This window comes from Anolis carolinensis, chromosome 6, assembly GCF_035594765.1.
Source record: "Anolis carolinensis isolate JA03-04 chromosome 6, rAnoCar3.1.pri, whole genome shotgun sequence".
Classification (NCBI taxonomy): Eukaryota; Metazoa; Chordata; class Lepidosauria; order Squamata; family Dactyloidae; genus Anolis; species Anolis carolinensis.
The window spans coordinates 114,743,602-114,771,264 of NC_085846.1; the positions used below are offsets into that span (position 1 = coordinate 114,743,602).

The 27,663-nt window shown below is 41.9% G+C and overlaps 1 protein-coding gene across 1 annotated transcript; it reads right to left on the reverse strand.

The window, feature by feature from the left end:
* Positions 1-526: 526 nt before the first annotated feature.
* On the reverse strand, positions 527-26,672 carry ccdc13 (coiled-coil domain containing 13). Its single transcript, XM_008112237.3, has 16 exons — positions 26,447-26,672; positions 24,608-24,828; positions 22,186-22,334; positions 20,569-20,711; positions 19,804-19,884; positions 18,558-18,668; positions 17,752-17,856; positions 16,400-16,564; positions 15,334-15,510; positions 14,374-14,583; positions 13,114-13,241; positions 12,606-12,683; positions 4,265-4,393; positions 3,931-4,085; positions 2,912-3,050; positions 527-1,071 (listed from the first exon to the last, which is right to left on the reverse strand). Exons 2-16 carry the CDS (start codon positions 24,817-24,819, stop codon positions 912-914), a joined length of 2,142 nt encoding a protein of 713 aa, XP_008110444.2. The 5' UTR covers positions 24,820-24,828; positions 26,447-26,672; the 3' UTR covers positions 527-911.
* Positions 26,673-27,663: the final 991 nt, after the last annotated feature.

The window sequence follows — 27,663 nt, forward strand, 5'->3', positions numbered from 1 at the left end:
CACACCCTAATCACTTTCTAATAGTAGTGAAAGGCTATTTGCATACACTTCTAGTGATCTGCCCCATTGATGCACACACAACTCTATATCTGTGAGGTGACAATCCTAATTTAAAAGCCTCTCAGATTCAAAATATCTCAGCATGAAAGGGTAATGGCAAATCTCTCCTGAACAAATTTTGCTAAGAAAACCTTGTGATAGGTTCACTTTATCTTTTCTACTTTCCCCAAGAGAATGAGCTGGAATAATAAGGAGCACTTTTCATGCATCACTGTAAGACACACTGCTGGAGTTCTTAAAAACATGCAGTATGGATGTGCATGTAGTTTTTTGGCAATGGCAAATTCAAAGAAGTGGATAGAAGAAACACATAAGGTCATTGGGAGGCAACTGCACACAAAAGATGTCCTAGCGAATGCAGCTCAGGTAGCACATCTGGCTGAGTTTCAGAGAACATCTATCTTTCTTTGCTTTGACTCGATCTTAGGGGCAAGAAACTGAACAGAAATAGGGGAATGCCACTAAGTTTGAGAAAATAAGATGTTCTTTATTTTGCCATGGCTGTGTAAGAAAGACAAAAATGGTATCTATATTTACCATTTAGAAATGGCAGCTGTTCTGACACAAGCAAATCCTAGATTTGCATCCAGTGTGAGAATTTCAGAGTTCCAGCGAAAACAGTAATATGTACAATATAAATGGCAAGAGCTGACCTCTTGGTTTCTGCTGGTGGCAAGAGTTTGCAACTACATCAACACCTTCAAGTGGTTCACGATCAGCTCTATTTTCCCCTCCCTTCTGAAAGTGTTTAGATAAATATCCTTTGTGGGAAGTTTAAGGCTTAGCAATGAGACCCTCAGCAAATGGGACATCCCCTTCTCTCTTTGCAAGCCAAAATGGCAGGGCCAGGCTTAGTTCCTGTCCTGCTTTTGCTGCTTCAGAGCTTGCAGGAAGATCTCCTTCACCTGGCCCAGAGTATCCTGGTACACTCGGAAGTCATCCTCTTTGTTCTTCATGGTGGCCTGCAAAGCTCTCTTCAGGCCTTCATTCTCATCCATTTGGATCGCAAGCCTAGGTAGATATAAACAGATTCATTAGTCTGATGCATTGATCATGGAATAAGAAACACCCTCCCCTCCTCTAGGCTTTTTAGAGGAATGTGGCCTACTTGCTTTGATCAACGTGGGCTATTGGATGGATTGGTCCTACTCAATAGACAAACTGCCTTGGGCTTTCTCTCATCAATAAATGAATGGCATACATGTTGCCATTAGGGCTGTGCAAGGCTTCAGAGGTCTGTTTCGTAATTCGGAAATTGATAGGATTCATGAATACAAAGCTTAGAATTACTAATTGGAATGGGACCCTCTCCAAAGTATTACAAAACGAAATGGATGCCTCCAAAATGTTTCTGAGAGATTAGTAAATATGTGTTGTTTTGGAGCATTTCAAGGTGTGGTTTTTTAAGTAGTGTTGTTTCTGTTTAATTATGTTTTAATAGTTGCATATTTGTATATTTTAAATTGTACACCAATGCTTGTATGTCAAGTTGTTTTGAGTTCCCTTTTGGGAGATAATGCGAAACACAAGGAAATATGATAATAATAATAATAATAATAATAATAATAATAATAATAATAATAATGAATAGTTCAATTGAAAAAACTTTTAAACTTTCTAAAAAATCAGTAAATAAATGAACCTTTCTAAAACTCTGCAGGACTGATGTCCTACTTATGTTGTCTCATTGTTCAGAATTTCAAGGGGATACCTCTTTTAGTTTGTTTTTTATTTATTTGTAAAAATAATCCTAAAAACCAGCAGATGACCAAAATGTTCTGAAACTTGGCAGGCTTAAAGTCATAAATGTTGCCTACAAGTGTGCCAGGTTTCATCCTGATAGCCATAAATGTGAGAGAAAAACAAGCCTAAACATTTTCCCCATTGCCACTATCGGAGCAAATCTTAACGAAACAATTAGGATGCTGTGGAGATTCGGATAACAAAACGGGACCCCCTCTGAAACTTTACGAAATGAGGCGGAGGTGATGATAGGGTTGTATCCTGGTCAGGGTCAAGATATCTGAAAGGCTATCTTCTTCATAAAACCTCCTTGAAATGAAAACCCACAGCTCAGATGTTGTGTGCCTCACCACACACAGGGCCAGGCCGATGCTTCCATGTGGCAGGGCTTTCCTTGTAGTGCCACCCCAAGCATGGAGCTCCATCACTTCTGAGTTCCTGGCAGGCAGTTAAGGCTAGGTTACGTTGCTTGGCCCTCTGCCCTTAAAACTGAGATGGCTGTATGAACAGTTTGCACCTTGAAAACTATTCTTAAAGAAGGTGTTTTTTTAAAATCTGTGTTCAAGTGTTTGCATTCATGCCTTCAATGCTTTAAATGGTTTTATTCTAGAACTACTGTAGTGTAGTGATTTGAGAACTGGGGCACAACTCTGGAGACCAGGGGTGGAATCCCAGCTCAGCCAGATCTTAGCAAGAAATCCCTGTGACGAGTTTGCCTTTGGGTCACTGGAGGTGAGAAATGACTTCAAGGCACATAATAATAATAACAACAACAACAACAACAACAACAACCACCACCACCACCACCTCCTGGGGGTAGAGAACTGAGCAACTTATTGTTCTCCAGATGTTGCTGGACTGCAGTCACTGTAATTCAGGCATGGGCAAACTTGTGGGAGCTGAAGTCCAAAACACCTGGAAAGCCCAAGTTTGCACATACTTGCTCTAACTCCTCACCACTTCCATTGCTGACCAGGGCCAATGAGAGTTCTTGTCCAGGAACACCAGGAAGACTGCACATTGCAACCTGACCCCTTTCTGAAAGCTTCCTACTGAGAATCCATCTCCTGAAACCTGGTAAAGATGAATTAAAAGAACTAGATCCTACCTAGTGGAAAGTTCTTCTATTTGAGATTCCAGGGGCACTTCTGAGAGCTGTGTAGAAGGAGTTTCCTTGCTATCGCCCATATTCCAGCTTTGTTGGGTACTGCTGGGCAGCTGAGTTGCAGATACAGCAGGGCCTGTCACTAAAAAAAAACCCATAAAATTTAACTCGTATTTCAAACCTAACTAGGTTCCTTTATTCTTTATCATCAACTGCATGGAGGGGTGGGGGTTGCAACTGGCATCTATTAGCCGCCCATTGCCTTGAAGACAGCTGTAGTCCGCTCATCTCTGATCTTGACGAGTTTATGGGTTTCAGGAGGAGGAAATGTCCTGTAGGCCAGTGCAGCATTGTGCCCACAGAATGGAAAGGATTCCATAGCGCACGTTGCTCTCTCTGATCCAGGTTTAACAATTTTGGGATAAACAGACAAGAACATAGGAGGTCAAACATTTCATGTTTCTTCTCTGTTTTCCCAGAAGTAGTATTGGGTCTATTGGTTTCAATTACAGAAGTCATTTTGAATGAATATTAGAAGGAACGTCTTGGCAGTTAAGAGCAGTTCAGCAATGGAACATATGGATAGATGGTTGAGAGTTTGCTTTTCTGGAGTTTTCAAAAAGAGGACAGGGATGCGTTCACTGGAGATCCTGCACTAAGCAGGAGATTGAACCTGATGCTCCTTGAGTCCCTTTTCAATTCTGATTGGATGAAATGAAACTCCCGTGACTTTCCTTATTGTTGTTGGAAGCTGATGCAGACTGCAACATGTCCCGGGATCCCAAAGTTAAGCCTTGTATATGCAAGAGATCAATCTTTGATGTTGGGCTTAAAGCAGGCATGGGCAAACTTGGGCCCTCCAAGTGTTTTGGACTTCAACTCCCACAATTCCTAACAGCCAGTAGGTTGTTAGGAATTGTGGGAGTTGAAGTCCAAAACACCTGGAGGGCCCAAGTTTGTCCCTGCCTGGCTTAAACTCTCAGACTGCTCAAAGAAATTTGGAAAGAAATAGTCCACATTACCCGCTTTGCTCTTTGAGTGGGTTTTTCCAGAGCCAGTACTCTTTCCTAACTCCGTTTTCAGTTTTTCAACCTGCTGCTCCAGAGCACTGCACTTCCGTTGCTGTTCTTGGAACTTCTTTTCAGCTTCCCAAACCTTAGTAGTGCTGTCATCCACCCTGGCATTCAAAACAGAAGAGTTTGGCATTTAATTCTTATGCTTCTGGCACAAATCTTCATGATATTTTCATTTATGCACAAGCAAGGATGGATCCATGTTTCCTCCATGGAGTGTTTTGGGGAAAGTGGGCAAACATCACATTCAGGAGCTTATCTTACACATTCAGGAGCTTATCACCTTTTTTGTAGGACGCTGACCATTTCGATCAACCTGTCGCGCTCCATTTCAGCCGCCTGGCAAAGAGTCTTGTATTCGGCGACCTGGATTTTTAGGGGTTTCATATCTGGATCATCGGGATTGGCAACACTAAAGAAGTGGAAAGGATTGGGTTAAGTCTACTTAGAGGTGAAAGATGTTTGTAATACGAGGGTAGGCCAAAAAGTTTTGCCTCCTGTGTCATAAAAACTTTATGAAGGAACATATAACAGCAGAAGTTCTACAGATCATAGCCTGAATGATCCTCTACACAAAACTATTGTTCAACATAATTACCATCAATTTGAACACAACCATCTAGGTTGTCTTTTTTGGACCTCTGAAAGACAACGTACGTGGTTTCAGATCCAATGAGTGGAATGACATTAAAACAGCTTTAAAATCATGGGTCATGAAGCAAAACCCTGAATTTTTCCGAAATAGTTTTGATGCATGGGTTAAGATGTGTTCAGATTGATGGTGATTATGTTGAACAGTAGTTTTGCATAGAAAAATAGTTCAGGCTATGATTTGTAGAACTTCTGTTGTTATATTTTCATCTATAATGTTTTTATGACACAGGAGGCAAAACTTTTTGATCCAGCCTCGTATTTAAAGGCAAACAGGTTTTATCTAGAATAAGCTTTCATGGATATCACCCCACTTCATCGGATCTGTGGGCTGCAGTCCAAAATTGTTTACACCAAATTAAATTGGCAATTTAAAGACTTTTTTATTGGTTCTTCTGTGACAAACCAATATTGCCATAAAAAGTTGTCCCTAAATAGGACTTGTCCCTAAATAGGACTTGTCTAAAACTATTTCAAGAAGACTATCTCGAGGAACAAGATAGGCAAACTGTGGCCCTCCAGGTGTTTTGGACTCCAACTCCCACAATTCCTAACAGCCTACCGGCTGTTAGGAATTGTGGGAGTTGAAGTCCAAAACCCCTAGAGGGCCAAAGTTTGCCCCTGCCTGCCTCACTGATTGAAACCATAGCACTGCCTTAGATGCAAAAATCACCCTGTGGAGTCCATTGACCCAGTTTTGTTCACTTGCTAGTTCAGTCTTGCAAACTGATCCTGAGCCAAAGCCTCCCTCTGAGCAAAGAAAGGAGCTTAGTGATCATGTTGCAGGAGTAGAGTGCTTGGGCAACACTGCCACAATGTGGCCACTGATGCTCATTATATAGGAGTTACTTATAATTGTGTCCCATTCAATCTCAGGGGACCAAAGGAGCCTACAGCTATTTCAGTAGCTGTTGATCTAGATTTTACAAGGATCAGGGATAGGGAAGGGATAAGACAAAAATCCCATGCTAAGCTAAACATGTGTTGTCGAAGGCTTTCATGGCTGGAATCACTGGGTTGCTGTGGGTTTTCCGAGCTGTATAGCCATGTTCCAGTAGCATTCTCTCCTGACGTTTCACCCACATCTACAGCAGGCATCCTCAGAGGTTGTGAGGTCTGCTGGAAACTAGGCAAGTGGGGTTTATATACCGGTGGAATGATGTTCAGTGTGGGAGAAAGAACTCTTGTCTGTTTGAGGCAAGTGTGAATGTTGCAAATGGCCAGCTTGATTAGCATTGAATGGCCTTGCAGATTCAAAGCCATGTCTCCTGAGTGAATTTGTTATGATTGAGCCTCATGGCTCTGTTACTGACAGACGTGGGCGTAAGACTCCTCGAGAGTCAGATACTCTCGAGGAGCGAGAGAGAAAAAGACTGCGAGACATATTTGCAGCACCATCTGACGAGGAGTCTTTCGAAGGGTTTACGGAGAGAATGGAGGAGGGGCTGGTTAGCTCAGAGGAGGATGAGATGGATTGGACTCGGGTAAGGGAGGAAGTGGGTGCCACTGGCCATGATGGGACAGAAGATGAATGGGGACCTTCAGGATTAGACCCATGGTTTAGCTGGAGGGATGGGACGGGATCCACAGCTGGAGAAGCTGTTGGGCGTAGTCAGAGGTGTTCCAGCTCTGACGAGGAAAGTGATGAGGAAACGCCCGGGTTAAGGAGGACAGCTGACAGTGATGAAGATTTGTAACTGGCATAAAATGGGGCTTGAGAGCAATTGCAAATTGCGTTGGGCAAGGTAATCTGGGCAAACGCTTGGGATCCGTGTGTGTGTGGGACGCTTCCCTGAAGACTTGTGTGCTTTCCTGTGCTGTGACGTAAGTTGATTGGAATCCAGGGTCAGACGGCGGGAGGGATTGTGTGGGCATTTGTTTGTGCAAACCTGTGCTTACTCTTATTAGCTTGACCTTCCGTCGTCTTCTTGACGGACGCCATCTCCTGCTTTGAGAACTCGGACTGAACTGACCACGGCTTGTCTTCCCCCCTTCTTGGACTTGGAAAAACTACAAACGTCTGCTTCTGGCTTTGATCTACGGAACGGAACTGGTCTACTCAACTGCTACAATCCTTGGCTGATTTACTCGTGTTGGAGATCCTGTCTGCTGTGTGTGTGGGGGAGCGACGCAAGTTACTCTAAGCACAGTGTTGGCAGCAGAGAGGAATCTGCTGCCAATTAGTTGCATTCTTTGTATCTTTTGTTCCTTGGCTTTCGTTTCGTTTATACCCAGGCTGAAGCAAGCAGTTTGTTTTTACCCGGATTAAACTCCGGTTTAATCCGGTTTATCTTTTGAACATTTACTTTTGCCCCTTTTTGCTCCTAAAGGCAAAAACTGCCTGGCCCTTGTGTTTTACGGGCATTTTTGAGTTCTGTAATCTAATAAACTCTGTTACTTTGAATCTTGTGGCGTTCTGTCCTTGACAGATTGCCCAACGCCCATAAAAAGTTTATTGCAGCAATAAACCCGTCAGGAAGACGATGGATGAGTTAAGGGCCAAAGTAGACCAATTGCAAACGGCTTTTACCGTTATCCAAACAGCTCAGGCTGTGAAAGGACATGTTTTGACTCCTGAACGCTTTGACGGAACCAGGTGCAAGTTGCCAACCTTTTTGGCACAAGTGGAGCTTTATTTTTCTCAGCTCAGTGCTCATGCTTTTCCTACAGACACTAGCAAGGTGGCCTTTATTTTGAGTTTGTTGACCGGTCCCGCAGGACAATGGGCCACTAATTTAATTTTGGGAAATGACCCAGTCAAGGACAATTTGAATAATTTCAAAAAGTTGTTAACTGATACTTTTGGGGATCCTCTCCGCACGGAGAACGCTGGGTGGGCTCTGTATCGGTTGAAACAGGGAAAGGGGACTGTTTTGGATTACTTAAATAAGTTTAACCTGTATCGCCACCAGCTGGATTGGGGGGAAAATGCATTCATGCTTTTATTTACTGCCGGGTTAAGTGATATGCTCCAGGATGAATTAGCACGCTTGGAGCCGGCTGAAAGCTGGGACGCCTTAGTAGCTAAGGTGCTGCGTTTAGACGCAAGGTTCGAGGCTCGTAAACACTCAAAAGCAATGTGTGCGCCACCCATGCATGTAACCAGGGCACCTGTGGTGATGGGGGAAGAGCCCATGGAGCTTGGGGTCTTTAAAAAGCTGTCTACAGAGGAAAAGAGCCGTAGGAGGCAGCTGGGCTTGTGTTTGTACTGTGGGAATGCTGGGCATTTTGCCAAAAATTGTAATGTGAAACCTTCCCAGCTTTCGGGAAAAGGCCAGCCCTAGTGCGACGTGAGTCCAACGCACTAGGGCTCCTCAAGCAGTCAACTGAGGGGAGGAAGCATGTTTTCGTACCCATTACATTATCTGTTGGGGGAAGGGAACTTGTTTCTACTTTGGCACTGCTGGACTCAGGGGCTACGGTCTCCTATGTAGATATTGAGTTTGCTAAGAAGCATGGCATTCCTAGAGTGCGCAAGGCATGCGACGTGTGGGTGGAAGGAGCAGATGGGAGACTGCTGGAGACTGGGGTGGTTAACCATGAAACCTCAGCAGTAACGTGGGAGGTGCAGGGAGTAACGGGAACGTTTGTGTGGGATATTACGAGCTTGCCTAGATATGATGTGATCCTGGGGATGGATTGGCTAGCTGTAGTAAACCCACAAGTAGATTGGGCAACACGTAAAGTGATCTTAAAGAGGCAGGATTGTTGCACTCTAAATGTTACTCATTCTGATATGGAGGGAGTGCCTGCTGAGTATGGGGAGTTCTCTGATGTATTTTGTAAAAGAGAAGCGGACAAATTACCACCGCACAGGCCATATGATTGCGCCATCAAGTTGGCAGAAGGTGCGAAACTGCCAGCAGGGAGGCTGTATGCCTTGACTGTACCGGAAAGGCAAGCTTTGCGGGAGTTTCTAGATGAAAATTTAGCCAAGGGGTTTATTCGCCCATCTAGTTCTCCAACTGCGGCACCGGTATTCTTTGTAGCCAAAAAGACTGGGGAACTTAGGTTGGTCTGCGATTATCGGATCCTAAACAAATACACCATTCGGGATAGGTACCCGCTGCCTTTAATCTCGGAACTGTTATCAAGGGTGCAAGGGGCTAAGGTCTTTACCAAGCTTGACCTGCGGGGGGCCTATAACTTAATCCGTATACGGGAAGGGGATGAATGGAAGACGGCATTTAACACGTGTTTCGGATGCCACGAGTTCCGAGTCATGCCTTTTGGGCTTTGTAATGCTCCTGCGGTATTCCAGAGGTTCATGAACGATGTGTTCAGGGACCTAATTGACCAATTTTTAGTGATTTATTTGGATGATATCTTGATTTTTTCTAAGGACGAGAAAGAACATCGTCAACATGTCAAGCAGGTTCTGCACCGACTGCGGGCTAATGGGCTTTTCGCCAAGGCTTCCAAGTGCGTCTTTCATGTGCCTGAAGTGGAGTTCCTAGGTCATGTAGTGTCAGGTAGGGAACTTAAAATGGACCCACATAAGGTTGACGCCGTCAACTCATGGCAGGAGCTGAAGACTAAGAAGGATGTACAAAGGTTCTTGGGTTTCGCTAATTACTACCGGGAGTTTATTCCGAATTTTGCAAAGCTCACGGTACCTTTGACGCAGCTTCTGCGCAAGAAACAGCCATTTGTGTGGGGGCGGGAAGCTCACGAGGCGTTTCTACAACTAAAGTCTAGTTTTCAATCGGACAACATACTAACCCATCCTGATGTTGACAGACCGTTCGTGGTAGAAGCGGACGCTTCTAGCTACGCGTTGGGGGCTGTATTGTCTCAGAAGGATTCCTCAGGGACCTTGCGTCCCTGTGGATTTTACTCGCGGCAACTAACACCCTTCGAGCAGAACTATACCATATGGGAGAAGGAGTTGTTGGCGATTAAGGTGGCGTTTGAGGTGTGGCGGCACTGGCTTGAAGGGGCACGGCACCAGATCGTGGTCAGATCTGATCACAAGAACTTAGAGCACTTGCAAACAGCAAAGAAGTTAAACCAGCGTCAAATCCGCTGGGCTTTGTTTTTCTCCAGGTTTAACTTCAAGGTGCAGTTCGTGGAGGGGAAGGCAAACTTGCGGGCCGATGCTTTATCCCGCAAGCCGGAATTTAAGACCAATGAGCAGGTAGTATGTCAGACCATCTTGCCTACTGCCTCTCTGTGTGTTGTAGATAATGAGCTTGGGTTACATGACCAGATCCTTGAGGCTCAGAAGGATGATGTGTGGACTCAGGAGCAACTGATGCTGCTCTCTGCAGGTAACCGTACCATACTGCCGCATCTCCAGGATCAAGACGGGGTATTGGTGCGTAGGGGGCAGGTTTACGTACCAGTAGGGACCCTCAGGTTGGAGGTGATTAGAGCCCACCATGACGAACCCATGGCTGGGCACTTTGGCAGGTTCAAGACCGTACAGCTTATCACCAGGAGCTACTGGTGGCCAAAGATGCGGCAAGACATTCTGCGCTTTTGTGACAGCTGCGCCGTTTGTCAGCAGAGTAAGACGCCTGTTGGGCGCCCTAGAGGGTTGTTATCGTCTTTACCTGTTCCGGAGAGGCCATGGCAAATCATTTCCATGGATTTTATTTCAGATTTGCCTAAGTCTGGGGGTTATACTTGTATTTGGGTGGTGGTGGATTTATTTAGTAAACTGGCTCATTTTATTCCTTGTTCAACCATTCCGGCGGCCCCTACGTTGGCCTTACTATTTACAAAGCACATCTATCGTTTGCACGGAGCACCCGAGGTGATTATTTCAGATAGGGCTCCGCAATTTGTGTCACGCTTTTGGAAACACTTCCATGAGTGTTTGGGGACTAAGTTAAACGTGTCTTCAGCTTTCCATCCGCAAACGGATGGACAGTCGGAACGGGTTAATGGGCTCTTAGAGCAGTATCTGCGTTGTTTTTGTTTAGATCAACCCACGGCTTGGGTAAAGTGGTTACCGGTGGCGGAATTTGCTTACAACAATGCGGTGCACACGTCTAGTCAGCATACGCCATTTGAGCTAACTTATGGTTTTCACCCACGGGGAGGTGTGGCGCCGTCGACCAATGTGGTCTCTTCGGACCCTGTGTACCGCTCTTCGGAAATGGCTGCATTGCATGATGTTGCCCGTCGCTTACTGTTGGAAGCTAAGGCAACGCAGAAGACTCAGGCTGACCGCCACAGGCAGGCAGGGGAGGAGTTGGAAGAAGGGGATTTGGTGTGGTTATCTTCCAAACATATTAAACAGGCTGGGGGAAAGTTTGCGCCTCGGTATTTGGGTCCCTTTCCTATCGTTAAAAAGATTTCTTCTGTTGCGTTTCGTTTGCGTTTACCGTCTAGTTTAAAGGTCCATCCAGTCTTTCATCGTTCGCTGTTGAAACTTGATACCTCTAGTCGTCGTGGTGCTATAGCGGAGGGTATCACTGCCACTTCTCCGCCATCGGGGGAGGAGGCCTTTGTGAGAGGGGATAGTGTTATGATTGAGCCTCATGGCTCTGTTACTGACAGACGTGGGCGTAAGACTCCTCGAGAGTCAGATACTCTCGAGGAGCGAGAGAGAAAAAGACTGCGAGACATATTTGCAGCACCATCTGACGAGGAGTCTTTCGAAGGGTTTACGGAGAGAATGGAGGAGGGGCTGGTTAGCTCAGAGGAGGATGAGATGGATTGGACTCGGGTAAGGGAGGAAGTGGGTGCCACTGGCCATGATGGGACAGAAGATGAATGGGGACCTTCAGGATTAGACCCATGGTTTAGCTGGAGGGATGGGACGGGATCCACAGCTGGAGAAGCTGTTGGGCGTAGTCAGAGGTGTTCCAGCTCTGACGAGGAAAGTGATGAGGAAACGCCCGGGTTAAGGAGGACAGCTGACAGTGATGAAGATTTGTAACTGGCATAAAATGGGGCTTGAGAGCAATTGCAAATTGCGTTGGGCAAGGTAATCTGGGCAAACGCTTGGGATCCGTGTGTGTGTGGGACGCTTCCCTGAAGACTTGTGTGCTTTCCTGTGCTGTGACGTAAGTTGATTGGAATCCAGGGTCAGACGGCGGGAGGGATTGTGTGGGCATTTGTTTGTGCAAACCTGTGCTTACTCTTATTAGCTTGACCTTCCGTCGTCTTCTTGACGGACGCCATCTCCTGCTTTGAGAACTCGGACTGAACTGACCACGGCTTGTCTTCCCCCCTTCTTGGACTTGGAAAAACTACAAACGTCTGCTTCTGGCTTTGATCTACGGAACGGAACTGGTCTACTCAACTGCTACAATCCTTGGCTGATTTACTCGTGTTGGAGATCCTGTCTGCTGTGTGTGTGGGGGAGCGACGCAAGTTACTCTAAGCACAGTGTTGGCAGCAGAGAGGAATCTGCTGCCAATTAGTTGCATTCTTTGTATCTTTTGTTCCTTGGCTTTCGTTTCGTTTATACCCAGGCTGAAGCAAGCAGTTTGTTTTTACCCGGATTAAACTCCGGTTTAATCCGGTTTATCTTTTGAACATTTACTTTTGCCCCTTTTTGCTCCTAAAGGCAAAAACTGCCTGGCCCTTGTGTTTTACGGGCATTTTTGAGTTCTGTAATCTAATAAACTCTGTTACTTTGAATCTTGTGGCGTTCTGTCCTTGACAGAATTATAACAATATCATAATATATAATGCTCATATTATGATATACTAATAATATAATATATTGTATATACATATAATATTGTTAATAATGTCATGATGTAATACAATAATAATAATAATAATAATAATAATAATAATAATAATACACTATTATAATTGTATATTTATATTACATGTAATATTACTAATAATATTACAATATATTGTTATAGTGCAATATATTGTATGTAAATATAACTTGTAAGCCGCCCTGAGTCCACTTCTGGGTGAGAAGGGTGGGATATAAATGTTGCTAATAAATAAATAAATGTGAATTTTCAAATCCTGGCCCATGACAGGCAGATTGTACAGACCTTTCAGGAGAAGCAGTGGATGGGAAGGAAGTAGCTGCTGAGTCCACAAGGGTGTGCCCCATCGTAGACACCTTCTTCCTAGGAAAAATAAAAACTTCCTCAATATTTTTACAGCACTCTGTAAAATGTATATCCTGCTCCTCATGCACTTCTAGTGTGAGCTGCCACTTATCTGAAGAGGTTGGAAAACTCTTTGCTCTGTAGCTGCTAGCATTCCTCTACTTGGTCTTTCCATACTGGCTGGGAATTCTGGGAACTGTAGTTCTCACAGGTCAAACAGACAAAAGGTGCATCTACAGCAGGCATAGGCAAACCTGGGCCCACCTCTAAGTGTTTTGGACTTCAACTCCCACAATTCCCAACAGCCTACCGGCTGCCAGGAATTGTGGGAGTTGAACTCCAAAACACCTGGAGGAGAGCCAAAGTTTGCCCATGCCTGGTCTACAGAGTAGGACAAATCCATCTGATAGGAAATAAACTATATTTTATAATGTTTTATTTTTCTTACCGTGCAGAACCATTCCTTCCAATGAAGCCATCCTTCTTGGATGCTGAAATGCAATCCCCTTCTTCTAAAGATTCTGCAGACATTTCGGAAACAGGACTGGTATTTTCATCTGTACGATGAACATGATGCTGGCATAAAAATATCAACCAAATCAGATATTATACATTTTTGTTGTCTCAGTCGAGCTTATTTTCTGGCCTCCCTTTAGCTTTCACCCTTGTTAAGATGGACTAAGAGAGGGTGCTTTTTATTACGTGTCTTACACACTGCAATGTTTTTGCATCTTACACGTAGCAACTGTGGTCCATTAACTGTGTTGTTAACATGGGTATGTTTACTCTTTCTTTGGCAACAGTAAGTTACAACAGCTAGAAAAAGTGGCAGCTTTCTTCCCAAGGCAAGAAGCAGCTAGGAAGTTTTTTTTTTCATGTCAGGAGCAACTTGAGAAACTGCAACTCACTTCTGGAGTGAGGGAATTGGCTGATGTTTTGGTGTTTTATCATCCTTGTGGGAGGCTTCTACCATGGGGAGTTGGAGCTGACAGAGGGAGCTCACCCGCTCTCCCCAGATTTGAACCGCCGACCCATTGGTCAGCAGTCCTGCTGGTACAAGGGTTTAACAATAGATTGGCTGTTGTTGATAAAGGATTGGCCGTTGCTAGGTGAAGTGGCCCTCTGTGATGTCACTGGGAAAGGAAGGTGAAAGAAAAGGGGAAATGAGGAACGAAGGAAAGAGCCATAAAGAGACATTGTGGGGCTCTCTCTGGAGCTGGGCAAGGGAGAAAGGGGAGGGGAAGAAAGGAAGGAAGAGAAAGAAAAGGGGAAAAGGGATGAGGGGAGAGAAAGAAGGGATGAAAGCAGGGGGGCAGAGGGTTCTCTGATACCCAGGCAATGCCAGGTAGATATGCTAGTTTCTTCAACACTATAAAATACAAAATTGTATTTGATGATCCATATGTCATGTTTTTGCAATCCCCTGAGATCGAATCTGCTTAAATGATGCCTCTGAAAATATTGATTCCCGTCCCACATTCCGCAAAGCAAATGTTTTGTCTGACTAACCTATAAGTGATGTTTAGACAGATTCTAAACACGTAAGGCTTGCTTTTTCCTGTTGGAATGTTCTTCTAAGGGCCTGTTTATTTAATTCTAGGATACAAATTAAAATGTACCAACAGGAGGAGGGGCTGGTCCAGTCATTCTTGATGAGTAATTTACACACGAGTGACTTTCCAGGCGATTTTGCCTGATCTGGTTTTACCTGCATACTTAGCATCTGCCTGACTTCCTTCTCCAGTTCTTTGACTCTGGCTTCTCGCTCGGCGACTATCTGCTTGAGCTGATCGATGAGGCAGTTTTGCTTCTGAAGCTCCACATTAACCTGCATCCCCAGGCTTTGGCGGCAGTCTTTGTTCCGTTCGTCCTGCTGACTCAAGTTCTTCAAGATGATTTGCATTTCCTTCTGCTGGTTCTGGCAAAGCAATGAAAAATAAGCATGTGGGACACTTGGTTTTATATACACGTGATTCATTCAGGAGGAATGAATACAGCAAATTCAGCCTAAAGCAAGGGACATGCACAGTTTTGGAAGAATAGATACATGCAGTACCAGATTCAATGTTGCAAAGGAAATGCATTAACCAGAACGTTTATCTGGGACAAGCTCTTTCATGTGAAATGTGCAACTCAGCAATAAAGCAAGCATACATTGGAGGTACCTAGCCTGCAATACAGGATCTTCAGCATTTATCCATCACAGCATTTTAAAATGGTTATATATAATAATAATAATACATGTCATAAGATAATATAATAATATGTAAATATAAATAATTTATTTGCCTATCTATCAAAAAGTGCAACAATAAAAATGTATATATACACATGTATATAGGCAATATTTCTTAGCCGCTGTACAGTGTTTGTGCCTGAATTATGCCATTTCCTCAAAAGGGATAAATGGTCAGGTATGGGTCAGGTATGGGTCAACTTGGCTTGGTCAGGTATGGGTCAGGCTTGGTCAGGTATGGGTCAACTTGGGCCCTCCATGTGTTTTGGACTTCAACTCCCACCATTCCTAGCAGCCTCGGGCTTAAGCGGCTGAGGGGGAAAAGGAAGGGGCCCGAGGCTGCTAGGAATGGTGGGAGTTGAAGTCCAAAACACCTGGAGGGCCCAAGTTGGCCCATGCCTGGTCTAGAGTGAAGCCCCAGTCTGAGCGTACCAGTAAAGCATCAATGAGTTCGTCGTCATGCTTCCCTTTGTCTAACAGGGTTGCGATTTGCTCCTTCAGGGTTTTGACCTCATTGGCCAGGACTTTGTTCCTAGATTTGACTCCATCCAGCTTCTTTTTCACCTCTTCATGGTCCTTCTGGAGGGTATTGTGTTCAGTGGTCATTTTCTACAGTTCCGTGAAGAGAGAAAGTGAAAAACAACATTTAAAATTAAGACCCACATCTACACTGCCATATAAAATCCAGCTTATCTTCTTTGAACTGCATATGGCAGTGTAGACTCATATTATCCAGTTCACAACGTATCTGCTCCAATTTGTGGGGGCAAAACCTACATGACTTTGAATTTTCTTCATATTCAAATGGAAGTAATATGGAATTCAAATGGAAATTCTTTTCTTCACAATTTTTCTAAATACAAAGCAATCTGCACTCGCATGGAAGAAACGTGTGTGCACAGCAACACTTTACATCTCATTTAAAAAAGAAAGACGGATATAAATATTTATTATTATTATTATTATTATTATTATTATTATTATTATTATTGTTGTTGTTGTTGCAATAAAACAACTTTAATCCTCTTCCCCCTTTCAACCCAGTGCTTCTTCACCCATGTAGGCAAAGATAAAGGGCCTCTCCACTTTCCATGATCTTGGAAAATATTGTAGTTTTTATTTTTAATACCATTAATATTTAATTCTATTTTAATGTTTGCATGCTTTTCGGGTTTTAAATAGTGCTGTATTGGTTTTACTGTAAGCTGCTTTGAGTATCTTTTTGGGGGGATATAGAGAGATATAAATCATCATCTTGGAGAGCTAAATGACAACGGAAAGAGAAGGTATGAAGCTTCCTTTTCATACATATCTTTCTTATACTCGGATAGTGGCCAGAACTGAGGCTGGGGCATCCATACGTGTTCCGCTTTTTGACAGGTTGTGATTCCATCCAAGAACACAGAGCTTTGGTGTCTTTAGAGACTGACTTCTCGGTCAAGAGGCCAAGCTCCTTGATCCAAAGAGGACTCTTTGTTCCCTCGCCTCACTTCCTTACCTCTAGAGCTTCTTTTTTCTCTCTTTCCAAGCTCCGGATCCGCTGCAGATTCTTCTCTTGGGCAGATTCCTTCCTTGAGTCTGTAAGGTTTAATGCTTCGTCCCCACAGCCGTTTTCAGACAGCCTGCTTTTGCTGAGGCCCAACTGGCTCTCTAGCTCCCGGACCTGGAAGAGAATGGGAAGGATATTCAGAAGGCTTGGATGAGTATTGACTGCTACTCTTGAATGAGAAGGCAGTATTTGATCCTAGAAAAAAGGATTCCCTTGGGTGAGCATGTGAGGCCCCAAGAGATTCAAAGGACAATGCTTCTGCAGAAGTATAATGATTTGACATCACTTTAACTGCCTTGGCAATATCCTTTAATTGTGGATTGTTGTGACATAGGAGCTCTCTCATGGAGAGAGGTAAAGATCTCACAAAACTTCAAATCTCATAATTCCATAGCATTGTACCATGGCAGTTAATGTGGTGTCAAACTGCTATCAGTGTGGATACAGTCTTATTTTCAGCTACTTTCCTGCATGTCTTTGGTCTTTAAATAGGAACTTAAATAACTGATTATAGATACTCAGTTCAGGGGCCAGGAGGGTATTCATTACTTGTACAAGAATCAAGAGGACAATACTTTATTTCCACACTGGGGTCCTCTATTTTTTCTAATATTTTGTCTTCTTCATCAAACTATGAGCTCATTATCTGTACAAAGCTGGTTCTGTTTACAATCTCTTCCATGCCCATTTGGAAGATTGGCGATTCATTCCTTCTGTCTAAAGCAGCAACAATTGCTTTTTAGTCCTAGATCTCACAACAAGTCTCCTTGTGAAGACAGAAAGTATAAATAAACATAAACATAAACATAAACATAATAATAATAATAATAATAATAATAATAATAATACAAAATCCAACATATCTCTCTCGTTTGCTGTGTCATACTGTCTTTGTGTAAATAATAATAATGACGACAATGACGATGACAACAACAACAACAACAACAACAACAACAACAACAACAACAAATGGAAAACATCTTTATAGATGACTGGCAAAACAAAGATGAGGACTCACAAGAATTGAAGTCTGGCATAACCAGTGGTGTAGAATGCTGAGAATTGTGGTTCAACAACCACAATGAATTCTGAACATTTCCCATACCCAGAGTAACTTGTGCCTAATTAACTCTAATGGGCAAATTAAAGCTGCACATGGCAGGAAAACAAAACCTTATAGCTCTTTAGTCAATTGCTTGCTAATCTGATCTTGCTGAAAGTTTCCACAGTCCATCAAGGAGCCAAAACGAGTGAAATGAATACATAAAAAAGAGGACAAATGAAGACGGCAACTCACTCACTTTGCCTTGCAAGATCAGGATCCGCTGGGCCCGTCCGCGCCAGGTGCCCGGTGTGGTCAACAGGTTCTGAACGTCAACATCTTCTCCAACTTCATTTGCTAAAAGCTGAAGAGGAATGTAATGTAATTTGGCAATGCAACCTGGCATTGGAGATTTTGTTGTTTTGATTTAGGTGTTGTAGCAATAAGCACCAGCATCTTCCTTAACAAACTGTTTATAAGGCCATTAAAAAAGTCCAATTTAGCTTACAATCCCATTTTTAACATTAATTTCTACTCCATTTTCCCCTTAAAATTAGTTTGAATGTTTTTGAATGACTTCATAAAGGTTGTCAGCATTTCATCCAAGATGAGCAGTAAACTATAGCATTTTGGGCCATATGTACTGGTATAACCATATTTGCCCAAGACTCTAGACCTGAGGGTTCTTAATATCTTTGCCATACATTGTAGATTTTAGATCCCGAAAGCAGCACTGCTAATGACAGGCATGGGCAAATATCTGCCCTTGGCTGTTATGAATTGTGGGAGTTGAAGTCCAAAACACCTGGAAGGCCAATGTTTGACAATATGTAGCCAATGGAGGTTTTATGGTCAAGAAGAGCACTGATCTCTATCTGCACTGAGGTCCCTCCAAACCAAATAAACTGCAACAGAAACATCTGATACAACACATAGAGCTCTGACTCCAACCCATCACTTTACTTTTCTTTCTCCAGTATGATTTTTAACATCTTTATCTCAGCTGACAGCAATATATGGACACAATAACTAGATTATCATGCCACAGATCACAGAGATTCCTACCTTCTGTGTCATCTTCAGGTCCTGCTTGGTGGTCTGGAGCTGGTTGCGATATTCGGAGACTTTGAGGTTGGCTGCTGTTAACTTTTCTAGCAAGGCTTTTGCCTCGGGGCTCTTGGGGTTGAAGGGAATTAAGAGGCATGTAGTTATTTGAGGAATAGCAGCGAAGAAGAATGAAGATTTTTGATTAATTGATAGTGTTTATATCATCATCATCATCTCTAGATATACTAGATTCCCTAAGGCAATCTTCAATGGATTTTAAAGAAGTTAGAATATTAAATATGTAAGTGCATTAAGAAAAAACAAAACTAAAACCTTTCTGCAAAATAATAGAAGGCAATATCTGAAAGAGGAACTCTCAGCAACTTCATAAAGGGCCCATCTTTCTTTGATTGGCTGGTTTTCCTACTCCATAACAGAACCCGAGTGTTGTGTTCCAGAGCAGGAACACCTCCGTACTTAAAACATCACACCAGTCCAATAAATCAGCAAGCAGCTTATTGAAGAATATATAAAAGGCAAAGCAATAAAAATGGAAAAAAATGTGTGGTCCAAAGATGTGAAATAGTCCATTAATTCCAAGATACAAAAATAGCATTCAAAATCCAAGAATACAAACTATCCAGGTAAATAAAGCAGCATAATCCAATACACAGAACCCCAGAATAATCCTTTAATCTTGAAAAACAAGAACTTGGCTAACTGAAAACATGAAACTAGAAATTCTCTTGACAAAGGCTCAATGCAAGATACTCTTTCAACTCCAACATTGCCCAGACTGATCTAAAATCTTTTCCCCGACTCATATAAAGCTTTTCCTGTCTCATAGTCTGCCATGAAATCATTTACCTTTACAACTAGATAAGGGTTTCTTAGCTAACAAGCGCAATGAACTTCGGCACGCTTGAGACCTTGCCCAAAGTTTATAAAAGTTCTGTTTCCTATCTCCTAGCTCATTAATCTCTTCACCTAGCAATTCACCTTCAGAACTCGCTTCCCTAGAGACAGGCTGCTCTGGCGCCTTCGGGAATGTGGCCTTCAGAAACCACAGGAGAAACACAATGCTCATTTTCAGGACTTAAAATCTCAAGCCCAGCAAGATCATCATCTCCAGTGACATCAGAAACAATCATAGGATGAATTACAACACCGGGGGAAATTGTGTGGCCTTCTGGGAAAGAATATGGCACCCATTTTATCTGTGGTCCACAAATGATGCTCTCAATGAGTTCAGAGTCATGCTTACCATAGATGTATCTGTTGTTTTACGAGCTGGTTGACTGTCTTTGTCTCCATGTGGCTGCACCTTGACAAGTGTCATTTGCAACTAGAAAAAAACACCATATTATTTATAAGGATTACACTATGTAACACGATTTTTGTTCCTGCGTTACAAATGTCATTTTCTAATTGGTTCTATCTTAAAAACATAGGAAACGTTTATTAAACTGCAAAAACTTTGTTTTTTCAGGAGGAACATCCTAGAACAGATTTTGCTATAGTTTTTCAATGAGTCTCAACCAATTCAACATGGTTTGTGTCACAAAAACGGAGTTTCTGGAGTATAGAAACTACTTTCAAAGTAAGGACCGCACAATTAAACAGGAAATAATACTTTCAAACCAGGAGCAGAAAATGTTTCAACTTTTGTTACATAGTGTTATTAACTGAATTACAGAACAATTGTAACGATTGTAACAATAATCGTGTGAGAGAATTTTACTTGCAAACTTACAAAACAGATGTGAATAAACATGATAGACAAATACAACACAGCCTTGAGTCTGGCAATCACAATATAACATTAGGAGGAAAGAACAAGGAAGCACGTGAACAGCAATAAGAAATAACATAAAATCCGCTGCTAAGCTTTCCTCTCCCTGCTGAGTTCAGGGATGCAATGCAGATGCGATGTGGATCTTATCTAGCAATCTGTGCAATTGTTCTGTCTTGATCTGTTATGATCAATCTGAATTTATGCAAAACCTTATCACACAGAGGGAAGTCTCACTTCTTTTTCCAGCTCTTTGATTCTGTTATTCAGCCGTTTCACTTTGACTTTTTCTCTTTCAACCTCTGCAGTCAAATGCCGGTTCTGTTTTGCCAACTCCACAATTTTAGTTGCTGCAACGTCTCCTGATAAGGCAGATGTTCCTACAAAAGAAGAAAGAGAATAGACGTATTAACTGTTAACTGTTATAATAATCTTGTTTCATATCGTATTACTGTTTTATCTTTTGTATTGTATTATGTTGTTGTTTATTTTGTCCTTATGTCGTTTGGGCCTCTGCCCCATGTAAGCTGCCCCGAGTCCCCGCAGGGAGATGGTGGTGGGGTATAAATAAAGTTTTATTTATGTATTTATTTATTACTGCTATTTATTATTATATCGGGGGTTGGTTTTGGTTTTTATGATCCAAGCCATGTCATACTCTTAAGTATGCAGAACATTAACTGAAGTGACATATTTTTTTTCCTGAAAAGTTCTTATGGTGAAAAAATTTGATATTTTCCCTTTTTTCCTTAAGAACTTTTAAAAAGCACGTTTCACCAGACAGATATTGGTGGTGGTTTCAGGAATGTCAAGAAATTAACATGGGCACTTATTTTGGCTTCATCCATTAAAAATCGAACTGCTCCATATTTTTTCAATTGCCAATAGTTTCTTTCTCGTTGTCGCATCAGTCTCTCTTCTGACATCTCATTCTCTTAAATGTTTTTGATCAAAAGGAGGCCCCATCTACACTGCCATATAATCTAGTTTCTTAATCCAAATTATCATCTTTGAAGTGGAATATGTGGCAGTGTAGACTCATAATCCAGTTCAAAGCCTATAACCTGGCTTCCAAAAGTTGATTATATTGCAGTGTAGACCCAGCCTAAATTGCAAAAATAAATGCTTTTGCCAAATTTCTTGCTTACGAGAGGTTGTGTTGCCCAGTGCAGGTTTAACACCTTTTAAATACATACAATCTTATTTTGTATTGGATTCTGCAATGCTTGTAAATTATATATATGATATCCATTTAACACTTTTTGTTTAGTGGATCTGCATCCCACATAATCTGGCAGAGCATAATATAATAATAATAACAATAATAACACCACTTTATTTATATTCCACCCTTCTCCCCAAGGGAGCTCAGAGTGGATTGCAGCATATAAACAGGCACAGGCAAACATTCAATGGCTTGTTACAATGACATACAATGAGACACAAATGCACAAAGGCAAAAGCTTCTCCTTTCATTTCCGGCTCTGGAGGCAGTGCTAATCTCTGGCTCTAGGGAAGGCGCTCTTCTCCATTTCCCAGCCAAGGAGCCTGCATTGTCCATAGACACCTCCTGATTGTGTGGCCGGTAAGATAGTTTCAAGTGTCTTTTTGCCTTTTCCCGCCGAAGCAGTACGTATTTATCTACTTACATTTGCATGTTTCCGAACTGCTATGTTGTCAGGAGCTAGGGCTAACAGCAGGATCTCACCCCATCCTGTGGATTCGAGCTGCCAACCTTCAAGTCAGCAGTTCAGCAGCACAAGGGTTTAAGCAATTGTGCCACCATGGTCCCAAGAGCATACAGAAAAATAAGAAGAGGAACAGTGACTTATAAAGCATTTCTGTTTAGTTTACCCATCAGAGCCATTCTTTCCTCCTGTATTTTCATTTGGAGTTGCTTGATTTCAAACTCTCGTTCCTTCAGCAGTTTATGAAGCCTGCCGTTTTCATCAACGGTTTCACGGAGTTGGTTCTGGAGCTGCTCATTTTCATTTTGTAGTAACCTAAAGAAGAAAATATGCATTTTAAATATAAAACTGGATATAAATGGTTGGTGTTGTTCTGACCCAGGAAAATGCCAGTAAGAGAGAGAGTGAAGGGGGGCTGGGGCTGTAGACCATTGAAAGAATAATTGCGTTCATGACATGCATTAATTCGTGAAATCCTGTCTCCAAAATTCTGTGATGGCCAAAATTGTGGAGGGAAAATCCTCTTCTCTGGTTATTATTATTATTATTATTATTATTATTATTATTATTATTATTATTATTATTATTATTATGTGTTTTTGTCTCACCCAAAGAAAGCTCAAAGCAGTTAATATTAAAAATCATAACAATGTGTAAGTCATACCTGAAGCATATAAACATTAAAACAGAATGTTCCTCCCTGAGCTCACATTAAATCTGGAATTCTGCATCTGATTACAGTGTTGCAGTTAGTCATCTGAACACTATGTAACATGAGTTTTGTTTTGTTTAAGTTAAAGGTGTCATTTCCTAATTGGTTCTATCATAATAACATGGGGAAAGTTTATTAAACTGCAAACACTTTATCTTTGCAGAAGGGACATCCTGTAGCACATTTTGCTCATGTTTTTCAATGAATATCTCACTAAGTTTCAGCCAATTCAAAGTAGTTTGTGGCAGCCACAAAAACTAAGTTTCTGGAGTATAACAATGATTTTCAAAGTAGGGAATGCACAATTAAACAGGAAATAACACTTTCAAACCAGGAATGGAACATTTTTTCTAATCTTGTTATATAGTGTAATCTTTTTGGAAAGACATGAGTTTTTAGAGATCATAATCTTTTGGAAAACCATGAATCGCCATAGCGATTGGCATTCACATTATTTGGAATAATCATAACCATTTTGTAAAGTATGATCTTCCTGAGAAGAGTTAAAAATTTGCTTGAGTCAATCTTCTCCTTGGTGGTAAATAAATATCTACTAGTATTCATGCAAGGCAATTTAGGTTTCTCAGCTGTTAGACTGATATCCCTGGTTTTCTCTTCAAACTGTTAGGAACAAAGATTTGCCAATGCACAAAATATATAGCAGATCTTCAGAAGTGTTATTTCAATTACCCAAAAGAACATCTACTCTCCCATAAAATATATTGCTTTCAAATCATGCTCTCAAGAGACTAAAAATAAGCAGACATCGTTAAAAGTTAACATAGTTGTTTTACTTACAAAACTTCATGTGTTCAGCATACAGGTACAGGCTTATTGGCTCATAGTTTAGACAGTCTGTTCTTCAAGATTCTGTTTCAGTCTCTTCTCTGTTGCATACATACTAACACTGTCTTCTGATGCATAGTGTATTCAACTAACTTCTAATATGTACTGACGGACTTCTGCAACATACTTAACTCAACTAACTTCTAATGCATAGGTAAAGATAAAGTTTTCCCCCTGGCATTAAGTCTTGTTGTGTCCGACTGGGGGTTGGTGCTCATCTCCATTTTTAAGCCGAAGAGCCGGTGTTGTCCGTAGACACCTTCAAGGTCATGTGGCCGGCAGGAGCAGTACCTATTGATGTACTCACATTAGTATGTTTTCAAACTGCTAGATTGGCAGAGGCTGGGGCTAACAGTGGGAGCTCACCCTGCTCCCTGGATTCAAACTGCTATCCTTTTGGTCTATTGCATACTGCCTGCTAAAATGGGGTGTCGATCCGAATAGTCCCAGATGTGGTCACATGGTCTGCAGTCCCTCCCACAACCTCAAACAACATAGAGTTAAGGGAAAACTGCATACCAATATATACATACAATATAGCAAGCAATCTCAATTATATATATAACAAAAAACTGGTATAGGAAGCCTGTAGAAGGTTGCCATTTCCAACAAATCTCATTTGTAGCCATGCTCTTTTTGGGATTCTGGAACATGAAATCCAATATGTTTGAATAGCCATACTTGGTTTTAAGGGCACTGAGAATCAAACAATAAATCTAAATAAGGTGCATTGACAGCATAGAACAGGCATGGGTAAACTTGGGCCCTCCAGGTGTTTTGGACTTCAACTCCCACAATTCCTAACAGCCGGTAGGCTGTTAGGAATTGTGGGAGTTGAAGTCCAAAACACCTGGAGGGCCCAAGTTTGCCCATGCCTGGCATAGAATTAATGCAGTTTCACACCACTTTAACTGCCATGGTTCTATGCTGTGGAATCATAGAAGTTTTAGTTTTACAAGGCCAATGGCCTTCTCTGCTTTAGCTGCCTTTGCTTTCACGGATGGCCAAACCTTCTCTTGATTCATTTTACCTTTTACTGGCATCCTCCTTTGGCACTTCATTCTCCAGCATGGATAAGTTGAGGTCGTCTTGGACTCCAAATGTCTCCTGGCTGCTTTCTTTCAGGCTTTGCTGCTTTTCCTTCTTTTTCCCCATCAAGGCCTGCATTCGCTTTTGCTGTTGCTCCTGAAGGGTCTTGAACTGCATTTTTAAATTTTCTATCACTTCTTCGTTGACGTCCATGATTCACTTCTGGAAAGAGGTTTATGAAAAACAATGAAAGCAGAATGCATACATCTCAAGAACACCTTAAGGCAGGCATGGGCCAACTTGGGCTCACTAAGTGTTTTGGACTTCAACTCCCACAATTTGTAACAGCCTAACAAAATCAACCTCTGTACATGGAATTCATTGACATTCAACACAGTGAACCACAGTGTTGTTTAGACCATCCTCCAAAAAATCAGATGCCCTGACAAATGGCAACCGTCTTGGACAGCAACGGCTCCCAAAGTGGCACATTTAAGATGGAATCAGGTGTCAAACGGGGACGGTGGTGTTATTGCCGCAAGCTTATTTTCCATCTTCATCACGATGATGTTTCATCTTGTTGATGGGAAGCTTCCCACCGGAGTGGAAATTATCTATTGGACAGATGGTAATCTACTTAACCTCAACAGACTGAAAGACAAAACCAAGGTCACAACAATATCTGTTATAGAACCCCAATATGCTGATGATAATGCAGGGTGTGCTCATTCAGAAAAATACCTACTCTAAGCCACTCTAAACACCTTTGCAGAAGGATACGAGAAGCTCGGCCTCTCATTGAACATTGAGAAAACCAAAGTGCTCTTCCAGCAGTCGTCAGTTTAAGCAGCTGAAGGGGAAAAGGAAGTGGCCTGAGGTTGTTAGGAATTGTGGGAGTTGAAGTCCAAAACACCTGGAGGACCCAACTTCGCCCATGCCTGGCTTAAAGCTAACCTTGAAAACTGTGGCATAATAGATTTTGTATACGTAGAAGGTACGGGGAAAAAATCTGTAAAAGAAACAATGGAATTTTGGAAATAAATATTGTAATTGGCTTTTCTGGGGTGAAGGGATAGCACTAGGCGAGGAGTAACAAAGGTAAATAATATAATAATAATAATAATAATAATAATAATAATAATAATAATAATAATAATAATAATTTTATTCTTGTATCCCGCCCCATCTCCCCGTAGGGACTCGGGGCGGCTCACATGGGGCCTTGCCCAATATCACAATATAAAAACAAATCAAAACACATAAATTTACAACAATAAATCAACAATATCAGTAAAACCATCATAAAAACAATATTGCAGGAAAAATAATATGAGTATGTAATATAGTTAGAGAGTGAAAATATTATAGGAGCTATGATATACATAACTCTGTACTGCAAATTTGTTAAAGAATGTATAAGTTATAAGTACTGAATATGTAAAATTCAATTTTTTTAATAATTTAAATTTAAAAAACTGGAAAAAAAAAGATAACTGTGGAATAGACACCGAGAACTGGGAAGCCCTGGCCCTTGAGCGCACTAACTGGAGGTCAGCTGTGACCAGCAGTGCTGTGGAATTCAAAGAGGCACAAATGGAGGGAGAAAGGGAGAAACGTGCCAAGAGAAAGGTGTGTCAAACCAACCCTGACAGGGACTGCCTTCCACCTGGAAACCGATGTCCTCGCTGTGGAAGAACATGCAGATCAAGAATAGGGCTCTACAGTTACGTATGGACACTACACTTGGAAAGCCATTCTACTCAGACAACAAGGGATCACCTAAGGAAGGAAGGAAGCAAGAGGCATTTACAGAATTTTTCAAAAACATCAAAGTATTTACCTGGTGATGCTCCCAAGCAACACTTGCTGAAACTTCCTCATGAAATGTTGTTTTTTCCAGCCTGGAAACTTTATTTAGTTGTGCGACCGGGAGAAGTGCGGCCTACAAAGGCTCCCAAGAGCGGCACAGGCCTCTCCTTGCATCAGCAGCATCCCCATGGCGACTGTTGCCAAGGGAACCATCCAGACGCCTTCCCTTGGCTTCAACTTGACACCAAGTCCGCCGGTTGGGGAAGCCTTAGTGCAAAAGGGAAAACGTGTAGCTTTCCCCCCTTTTAAGCTTATTTTTTTCTCTGTGTATATGTGTGTATCAGCAGTTCTTATTTAAAGGAAAATAAAAGATAACAAAACAGCATTATTATTATTATTATTATTATCATCCTGTTTTTATCTCTTTATTGAGATGCAACTTGGAGATATTAAAATTAAACGAAGCTGTCAATTAAAAATCCCATCGAAACACTTAAAGACTGTCAGAATAATCAAGCTGCACCCTTACAAATGAATGCTATCATTGCTAATAGTCAACATGGATTTATTATTATATGACACAGCAAACAAGACAGACATGTTGGATTTCATATCACAAAATCACAAGTCGAACACTTCCCAAGTGTCTAGGACTGTGTCATGTATTTTCAGATGATGCGTGCAGATCCCAGTCGGGTGGCCTTTTGCAGTTGGCAGATCGTAACTTTGTCAATGTGTATTGTTTCCAAATGCCGGCTGAGATCTTTTGGCACGGCACCCAATGTGCCCATCACCACCGGGACCACCTGCACTGGTTTCTGCCAGAGTCTTTGAAGTTCAGTCTTGAGGTCCTGATAGCGGCTGAGTTTTTCCTGTTGTTTTTCGTCAATGCGACTGTCACCTGGGATGGCGACATCAATGATCCAAACCTTTTTCTTTTCCACAACTGTGATGTCTGGTGTGTTGTGTTCCAGAACTTTGTCAGTCTGGATTCGGAAGTCCCAGAGTATCTTTGCGTGCTCATTTTCCAATACTTTTGCAGGTTTGTGATCCCACCAGTTCTTTACTGCGGGGAGGTGGTACTTGAGGCATAAGTTCCAATGAATCATAATAATAATATCCTGTTTTTATCTCTTTATTGAGATGCAACTTGGAGATATTAAAATTAAACGAAGCTGTCAATTAAAAATCCCATCAAAACACTTAAAGACTGTCAGAATAATCAAGCTGCACGCTTACAAACGAATG

Bases quoted from the DNA above. Each gene is read 5' to 3' on its own strand.
- ccdc13 (XM_008112237.3), bottom strand. From the start codon at position 24,819: ATGGACGTCAACGAAGAAGTGATAGAAAATTTAAAAATGCAGTTCAAG. The intron at 18,669-19,803 runs GTAAGCATGACT...TTCAACCCCAAG, and splicing joins AAACAACAGATACATCTATG to AGCCCCGAGGCAAAAGCCTT. The intron at 4,394-12,605 runs GTCTGTACAATC...CCACTTCTTTAG, and splicing joins TCCACTGCTTCTCCTGAAAG to TGTTGCCAATCCCGATGATC.